This window comes from Teleopsis dalmanni, chromosome 1 (genome assembly GCF_002237135.1).
Source record: "Teleopsis dalmanni isolate 2A chromosome 1, ASM223713v2, whole genome shotgun sequence".
NCBI classification, from domain to species: Eukaryota; Metazoa; Arthropoda; class Insecta; order Diptera; family Diopsidae; genus Teleopsis; species Teleopsis dalmanni.
This window is the reverse complement of record NC_051846.1, coordinates 191185211-191195240: the sequence shown is the minus strand read 5'-3', so window position 1 is coordinate 191195240 and position 10030 is coordinate 191185211. Positions and strand designations below refer to the sequence as shown.

The following is a 10030-nucleotide window of genomic DNA, read 5'->3' as shown; positions in this document are numbered from 1 at the left end:
CAGCACTAAAAGCTGCATCCCAGACCCAATAGTTTTCGATAACTAACTCTTGCCATAACGAAAAATCATCAGTTTTCCATATATGTGCGGTGCCATCGCCAGATGTGGTTACAAGCAAACGTGAATCCGGACTAAATTTGCATCGTAACACATAACGTTTATGTGCTGGAATTTTTAATTTTGGTTGTATAGTGCTTAATTGCTGATTTGGTGATGATACCAAGCTCCATATATAACAATTTCCTTTATTATTTACTGCTGCCATCCAATTACCATCTGGTGATATTGCGACATCTTGCACGGCGGCGTCAACTTCTGGTATCAACTGTTTATGTGCTTCAGACTTTACATCCCATAGATATACGCCACCATTTTGTGAGCCCATCGCTATTTCAACTTGATTTGGATGTAGACAAGCAGCATTCACTGGTGCCTGACAATCAAACATACGTGTGCAATGTGGTGCCGCCGAAAGCATATCCCAAATGCGTACTCTATAGTCTTCACTGGCTGTAAAAATCCATTTACCATTTTCTTGAAAACCCAAACGTGTTACATTTTTTTGTACACCTTCAAAATTAATAACTGGTACTGTGCAATTTGATTCCAAGTCATAAAGACGTATACACTGATAACCTGTCGCTGCTAGTTTTGTTTTGTCCGGCGAACGATCCAATGCATTTACTTGTGAAGTTTCCACAAATCGCATGGTACGCACACAATTTCCAGTATGCGCTTGCCATAATTTAATTGTGTGATCATAGCCACCAGTGGCTAAAATTAATTGATCAGTTGTTTCCATTTATGAAAATTAAAAGTTTGTTAAACTTATTTAATATGTAAACAATTCAACTACAATAAAAAGACTCGTTTTACAGCAATTGAGCGAAAACAGCTGTTAAAATTGACAATTCGACATCTCTGTTTTGTAGAAAATCATATTCACAATAGTATTTAAATCTATGATAGCACTGTGAGATTTCGTTAAATTAACTTTTTAAAGCTGAACGGCATTAATTATATGTTTATGCTAAAGTTTGTATCACCAAAAAAAAAAAAATATTATTTACTTATAACAAAATCTCCCTTTAGTTTTTTTTCTCTACATACATAGCTATTTTCTATATTTGTATATATTTGCCAATTCACTATAAATACAAATGTATAATATGTATTCTACACATAAACCAATTAGATATTTTTGGTTACCGCTTGTTGTATTTCTTTGAATGTACTTTTTTATGCTGGTAGGCATTCGCTGTAATAAAATATATGTTATTTATTTATAACAAAACCTGTGAGTTTATTTTTTAATTCTGTTTTTAGTGTTTTCATTCCATAAACACATAGCTATATTCTATACACCAACCAATTCATTTCAAACACAAAGGGATTTATTCTATACACAAACCAATTAGTTGTTTTAGATTATCGCAAGGAATATGTGCACTTCTATTTATTGCTAGCCCTTTACAAACTATTGTTGCATTTATACTATGCTGAAGAATTTTGGGTGACATGAGTATTTAATAAAATAGATACATTTCAATTTTTCTTGTCGGAAAGAAAACATAAACCAAAACAGGCATATTTCGTTCTTTGGACAAGTAAAAAAAATCAAGTTTCATTTATATTTGATATCGCAAAGCAAATATATCATATATCATCTAGTGGTGAAAGTGTTAACCCTTTGGGTAATACATATTCTTTATGAGTCAACATAGCATCTGTACTGAAATCAATTGAATTAAACACAGTCTTTCAAAATTTGTTTGATAATTTCATGAAAATTCCGTTACATTCTTTATACATATTTATTTATATTTCTTTGGAAAATCTTATTAATAATCTTTTATTGTGAAACAAATAACAAAACTCAAATATTACTCAGTCGTTTTTAACTATTTGATGGGTTAATAGGCTTTCAATTGTCCTAATTGACAAATAATCTGTGGAGTCTTTTTCACCCCTGCGTTGAGTTCTATGATGTCATTTATTGAAAAAATAGCAATGAAATCATTAAAATGCAAAAAAATAGTGATCAATAACGATGCTTATCAGTTCAAAGTATTCAAAGGCAATTATTGCTACCCACACAAGCAATTGAACGTGTCTTTCGGTGAAAAATTTCTATAATACAGACTCCCAGCAGAAAAAAATTGGAATTCAATATCTCATATATAAAGAATATATAAGACAAAAGTTTAAAATGATTAATATAAATGTTGTAACCAAGAAGAAGAATTATCGGTCATACGAGTAACGAGAGAATTAAAAGCAGTATACAGTTTAATATTATATATATTATTTTTAAACTATTTGCATTATTTTAAGTTATTAAGCAATGCTTTTGATTATATAAAGTTTTGGAACTAATCAGCTAAAGCTGTTACTTCATGGTCCAATTGATTTTATTGGTTTAAAATTATGTTTTTGAAAAAATAATTTTTAAATATGTAGTTTTAACTTATGGAATCCAGTTTTTATTATGATTGGGATTATGTGTCTTTGATACCAGAAAATCTTTCTCTATTTTAAGTAGAACTCAAACAAAATGAGCCAATAGGTCTAAGTGGTTCCACTAGGGATCGCCGGTATAACCTAAACAGAACTCAAGTTATTAAACAGGATTTTAAGAACGTTTCAATGGCCATTGAAAGATGCGTGGTTAATTGTGGTTAATTTTTATTTTACTTGGTCTACTTTCTGTCGATAAGCAAATCTTCTATTCGAACTATTCGAAACTTTGAAAGATTTTGTTTATGTGAGAAGTAACGTAAAATGTTATCAGTCGACTGTTTCAACAAAGAATCAATTTAACCTATAGCTGTTACTTACGGCTAAGAAGGCAATTGAGAAATAAGACCCTCTCTTCACTGGAAAAAATTAAAGCCCTCTCTTTACAGGTAAAAATTACGTTGTAAAAATGTTATCATGTCCGTCTTGCTGTAGACTGTTGGAGTTTGTTGATGTGAGGACTGACGTGAAATGTTATCGACCTAATCTTTCAGCGAAGAATCACTTTAGTCTGTAGATGCTACGTATGGCTAAGAAGGCTTAAAGCAGAAATAAGAAGAAGTAAAGCAGTTTATTTACAAGCAAAAATTACGTTGTAGAAGTTTTTTTACACGTCTGTCATGTTTTAGGATGCGGAAGACCATACCCAATGAGAAGACATTAGGAGGCTTTAAGAAGAACATTCTTAGAAAGACCTATGATACACTTAAATAATAAGTTTGGAATTAGTTGGAATGTTATAGTGTATAAGTTATACAGCCATTATGATTTAACCTACTTAATTATTTTAAAATAAATCATTTTACTGGATTCGTTAAGTAATCAAATCATTGAACATTTTTCGGCTAAAAAGTATTCGTTTGTGAAAAATACGGTAGACGACATTCATATATACGAAGAAAATACCAGATGACAAATGATTTAAAGCCACTCTGTATTAATAACTGGTGATGCCAAGCTGTTGATCAGACTGGGTGGCGAATACTTATTATAAAGAAATTCTATAAGATTTATGATTTTATAAGATTTAGATATGCTTGTAGAGCGGAATATATTTCACTGTTGGGATATTTGATTCAAGTCCTTTGGTATCAAACATACACACATCAAAAGTAAAATAAGTCTGGTAAGTAGAGTGATATAATAGTTTCTAAGTACTTTTAATTAAAAGAAATATTATCGCAAATAAAAAGTCAATAAATCTATTGCAAATTTTTAAGGGAAGGGAAAGGAAAGGAAAAGAAATCGGTCTAAGTGTTACATCGACCACTCACTCGTACATTTCCGTTGATGTTATGTTGAATAATTTATTATGGTTCAATTTCACACTGCATTAGAAATAATAAAATATAATAATTTAAGTACCATTCGTTGATATATGTAGGAGAGGAGGAAAGTAAGAGGTGGTTGTATTCGTTTTAATTAATATTTAAGATAAATATAAGCACTTAAGTCAAATGCTGCTCTATTAATTGTCATGCAATGCGGTTTAGACACGGTGTCGCCGATCGTTTCAATAATGCGGCATGACAATGTCGTGGGTGTGTGGAGGAGACACTCTTTAGGCTATAATAAAAATATAATATCATATCATTAGGGGTACGAAAATAATAGTACTTTATTACTATAATTGTGCTTATATATCTATAAAGGCAAGAAATTATATAACATGAACGAATTATTATAAACTCGTATGAAAGCAATCAATTAAGTGATGAGTCGTCAATTTTACGATTTGTTTTTTTTTATTATTCTTAAGAATTCAGATAAAGTGAGTAGATATGAAGTCTAGTTTATTCATAAATTCACTATTGGAAGACATGGAAAGTTTTATGACTCAATTAACATTTAACAATTAATACGTATAAATCAATAAAATTCTCAAAAAAAATCTAATTCATCAGAGTTAAATAGTTTTGTCATTATCAAGCAAAAAATTACCAACAATTTTATATTATAAAGTAATTACGAATAATTTGGAATTCTTAATCGAATTCATAAAAATAATTCCCACTAAAAATGTTTCACATAATATATGTGACTGAAATTAAATTTAAAAAATTTATTTTATATATTCATTTATGATTTGACTTCATGATTTGATTAATATGAGTTTTATATATACTCATATGCAACATACATCTTATGTATATATAATTTATAAATTTAGTTAAATAATTTTTATTATAAATGCACAGGGTAATTCATTTCGTAGTTCTAAAAGTAAACTTAAATAAAATTAATTTGTGTTTAAGATTTCAATTAAATTTTCATTTAAGTATATTGTTCAGATTTAGCCATTAAGTATGGATTAAAACATTACTTAAGGATTCGGGCTGCCACCGGCATTTTTCTATCTAAATTTCCTCGCAGGGATTAAGTGAGAGAAAACCTTTTTAGAATTCGGGCTAGCACCTATCTATCTCAACTTTGTTTCAAGGTCTTATTCAAGGTCTTACTGCCACCTATCTATCTCAACTTCCTCGCAGGGTCTAAGTGAGAGAAAACCTTTTTAGGACTCGGGCTGCCACTGGCATCTATTTATCTAAACTTCCTCGCAGGGACTAAGTGAGAGAAAACCTTTTTAGGAATCGGGCACGTATCTATCTCAACTTTGTTTCAAGGTTCAAGTATGTATGTCTTCCACAAGACGGGCTGCCACTTATATGTGTATATTTCCATGTGTATGTGAGCCCATTTCCATTTGATAGACTGCCTTTAGCTTGAATGTTTAACATCGAAGCAATAACTGAAGAAATGATCAATATAACTAAATAGAAGCTATTTGTTCATAGTCATTGTTCATAGTTTCAAGGTCTAAGTGAGAAGAAGTTTTTCCAGGATTCGGGCTGCCATTGGCACCTATCTATCTCAACTTCCTCGCAGGGTCTAAGTGAGAGAAGACCTTTTTAGGATTCGGGCTGCCATTGGCACCTACCTATCTCAATTTCGTCTCAGGGTTCAAGTATGTATGTCTTCCACAAGACGGGCTCCCACTTATATGTGCATATTTCCATGTGTATGTGAGCCCATTTCCATTTGATAGACTGCCTTTAGCTTGAATGTCCAACATCGAAGCAAAAACTGAAGAAATGATCAATATAACTAAGTAGAAGCTATTTGCTCATAGTCAATTTGTAATTATTCAATTTAACAAAATCAAAAAGTACATTTAAGTAAATAAATTTTTGTCACAAATGGATAAACAAAGTATAAAATATTAGAGCAATTTATTACGGTACATAAATTTCAAAATCAAATAATATTGTTCAAAATGTATTTTTCTTATATAAATTCGAGAACAACACAGCGTATGATTAACCAGCGTTGAAGTGAATATTTTACGTATACGTCATGTGGTGCAATATTTTTAAAAACTATAAGCAAAAGTTAATAAACTTAAATTTAATATTTTTTTCATAAATAAGATTTTTTAAAATGTACAAAATATTCTACAAAATTTCTCATTTCAAAATGTATATATACTTTTTTGATTTTTCAAATTTTTTCGCATTTATTTAAGTAAACAAGCAGAAATTATGCGCCCGCAGATTATTGGTTTAGCGAAATATTCGCCATTATTAATTAAGTGTGAAATCGTTTTAAGTGGGCTTTGCTTTTATGTAGGAGCAAAATTATTGTTTTTTAATTTCGATTTAAACTCATAGAAAAGGCATTTCACGTATAGCAACAAGTCATTTGCTGATCATAGCGTGAATAAAAAATAATTGCTCGAGAAGAAAATATTATGATTATTATTATATGTGTATAATATATATTATAAATATTAAAAGTATTTTTGCACATTAAAAAGTTAATTAATTTTTTATTGATGTGGAATTAATGTTCATCAAATATATTAAATATATATTTATTTTTAACTAAAATGAATCAATGAATGCTATAGTATATATAAAGCTGGCAACTTACTCCAAAGGATTTTTGGCTATTAAGTAGATGATAATCTAATAGACTATTAAATTATTTTATGATAGATAGTTTAGTTGGGATTGGAATGTCGGCCTTACACACCAAAGCTCATTTCAGTTGAAACAATGAGCTATTGTTCTGCCAGGGATTAACAGTTTTCGTATGCAGGCTAGAAGGCTACCTAAAAGGTTCGCAATAGTCAGCGTACAGATAACGCTGAAAGGCACCAATCCCCAATTCAAGTGCCTCAACCTGATAAGTCCGAAAACTTGTGCAATTTCCTTATTTTGTAGAATGGCAGCTCCGTCAGGTCGGTAATAAAAAATGTGCCAACGATTTTTGATCTCTAATTGGCTAAAGATGGACATTGAAAAAAATGTTGAAGCACTGATTTCTCCGTGTACCTCTGCAGAGGTGCAAGTACTATTATTTATTATAGATAAACATAGTTTATATTAATTTTATACTCCAATTTTTCTATTTTTTTATATACTATTTTTAATACTATAATAACAATTTATTATTATTATTAATTTATTTATTTTTATTTGAACCAGTGCACTTGAGTAAAAACTCTTATTTAACTCGAGGTATTTTCAAAACCCCTCTTCACGCCTTGACTAGATTATTGTTTATCACTTCATCAGACTATGCAATAATTGAACTCAGATCTGCATACCTCCCCGAGGAGCCTGTAATCATTCTGAGATTTGATAACACGGTGTTGGTAAGTCTGTCAGTTTTCGCAAATTATTACAGGGCTCTATCCTTTATGTATTTTTTGATGGGATCAATCTTAAGGACCCTGAGGATGTCATTCGTCCTTATGTACCATGGTACTTTGAAAAGTCTTCTCAGAGAAATAATTTTATTTACTGAAAATTTTTTAATTAGTTTTTTAATATTTTTTATTGGATGTAAAGTATGATGCCAACCAAAAGTTATAGTTTTATTAGAAGTTTTAGCAATTGCATCCCTGGCTTTTATTTCTAGTTGAGCACTCTAGTTTCATTATCATAGTTTTAATTAGAGGATCACTTTTTTAATCACTAATTAAACAAGCTTAGTTGATTCAACTATAAAATTATCTTTCATCTCTCGTTATGGTCTTTTTTTTAATAATGGAAATTTTCGCTTCCTTTAATTTCTAGTTCGCGAGGCTTAGTTCCATAACAGAAGTCACAGTTTATAATGAAAGTCTCAGATTCCTTTAATTTCTAGTTCGCGAGGCTTAGTTCCATAACAGAAGTCACAGTTTATATTGACAGTCTCAGATTCCTTTGATTTCTAGTTCGCGAGGCTTAGTTCCATAATAGAAGTCACAGTCGGCGCTTCATAACTTTCATCTCGAATTAGTCGAGTTTAGTTCCATAATCTTAATTGGAGTGCTACTAACGTTAATGTTTAGTTAGACAAGCTTAATACCGCAATAGAAGTTTCAGCAGGATCGTTACTTCTTTTCACCTCCAGTTAGTCAAGTTAGTTTAAGTTAATCGATTAACTATATAGTCCGACTGTTCTTTTAACCTAACCTAATCTAGTCAAGCTAGTATTATATTTAAAGTCTAATTAGGGGCAACCACTTCGTTTGAGAGATGAGAGCACTATCCACACTCGGAGAAAGAAATTGTAGACGAAGACCGTGTCGTGCATGATGTACGAAACTGGAAAAGGAAAAACCCAAAAACGGATTGTTAAGGTCAACTAAATAATTAAGTAGGCACTGAGCTTCACTTTCGTTTTGATTGTTGATTCAGTTTAAAGAGTACAAACTTATTTTTATTACAATGATTTCATAAACTATTTTAATTATTGTGTGTAATTACAGAAAGAATGTCAATTGTTAATTGTTTTCTATTACTAATCTAATATATTTATGTTATTAATATGTGCATAAAATTAATTAGATTTTTCATTTTTGATAAGCTTACTTGGAAAGATTATCTCAATGAATATGTATAGATGGCACTTAACGCCTTTGGGATAATTACTACAATCTTATCTGACAGTTTTCTAAAACTAATTAAAATCTTAGCACTCCCCAGTTGATGCAACCAAAGTACTTTAAAGAGATGTACGAGTGCTTGCACGGAGCACTTAAGGCATACATTGTAATATGTCATTTGATCGTTATCAGTATTATTAAAATAAAATAAATTAAAATCGCAAATAGATGTCAATATTTTATAGTATTTTTATTGTTTCTCTGATGGCATTTCAAAAGAAGGAACAATAACGTAACCCGTGTCCATAATGTACTTGTTAGTGCAATAATATATCAAGTCACTGGTGAATTTTGATTTTAGTCGAGACCAACCCACAAAAGTGTCACAAATAAATATTATCAACGAATTCAAAAATGCAATAATATAATAGGGCAGAATCTAATAAATAAATTAGATGGCCCAGAAAGAGCAAGGCAGAGAGAAAGAAAAGGTGGAAAGTAGCTGGCATTAGGTGCGAATATGGCAGTTTTATGACTGCAATAAATCTTCATCAAATGCAAATTGTTAAAAATATTTGCATAACGTGATTGAATTGTTATGAATATGCATATCAACATTATTAGTACAATGTTTATGATATTCATCATTATTTAGTTGTGATAGATTTTTATTAAAATCACTATAAGAAAAACGCGTTAGCAATTCTCATCGCTGGTTGGTTGGTCGCAGTTGCTTATCGACAGATACTCTTTCGCCTAATATAATAACCAATTATTTTCCGATTAAGCACCTGTGAATAAACTGCACCCAGTTCACTCAGTTGAAATTTGCCACTAAAAAGCTAACTTTTCCTTAAATTTAATATAGAGAACTGTTAATCTGCCAACGTACATTATTACAGACTATTGTTTATCAGCTTTTTGTGTGATTAGATTGGATGCCCTCATCAACCAAGGGATGCTGGATCTATGCACTCATTTTCATGAGGAAAAGATGACAAAAAAACATAATGAATTGGACTTCTACATATTTGACCCAGATATTGATTGGCTAATATCTGAATAATTCTTGAAATACTTGCGATATTTCTCAAAACATTGTTGAAAGTGCAGAACATGTGGTCTTTCACTATGACTGCTTGCAACTTTTAGGAAAACTATATTCTTCTAGCAGCATCTCACGTGAAATGCGTGATAGTCGGAACTTAGATGTTCGGAACTTAGACATATCGAATGCAAGGGGTTATCATAATTCACATAACAAGTGAAGGTGGTTTCAATAGGAGCACTTGCAGTTACCCAAAAGCAACGATGACAGATAAGGCTAGGTTTCTGCAGGTGAATCCGGGTTAATTTAAATTATATTCTCCCCTCCCTCTTCTTTGTCTACTTTCCTTTACCCCAAACACTACGCATCCACATCTCAACCTGTGTATTCGTCTTGTAATCCATGTAAGTTATCTGCTTATCAGATCCCAGCGGGAAACAATAACAACATGACAGACGTTAACACACAGGCAGAAAAATATAGCTAATAGACTAAAAGACGACAAACAAGCTCTGTAGTTTGAGCTCTGTACCACAATAATACTAAATTAACGAAATATTAAATTAATGATTCCGATCTTTAAGGCTTTC

The 10030-nt window shown here is 31.1% G+C and overlaps 2 protein-coding genes across 2 annotated transcripts in view; both read right to left on the bottom strand.

The window, feature by feature from the left end:
- Window positions 1-847, bottom strand: part of LOC119666951 (protein LST8 homolog) — a 13270-nt gene extending 12423 nt beyond the window's left edge. Inside the window, exon 1 of the mRNA XM_038076229.1 lies at window positions 7-847. Within this exon, the coding sequence (XP_037932157.1) occupies window positions 7-802 (796 nt within the window). The 5' untranslated portion in view covers window positions 803-847. The remainder of the gene's footprint in view (window positions 1-6) is intronic.
- A 9076-nt stretch (window positions 848-9923) lies between these two features.
- The window catches only part of LOC119666949 (E3 ubiquitin ligase RNF157-like), a 3542-nt gene continuing 3435 nt past the window's right edge, over window positions 9924-10030 (bottom strand). The window contains exon 4 of the mRNA XM_038076228.1: window positions 9924-9982. Within this exon, the coding sequence (XP_037932156.1) occupies window positions 9924-9982 (59 nt within the window). The remainder of the gene's footprint in view (window positions 9983-10030) is intronic.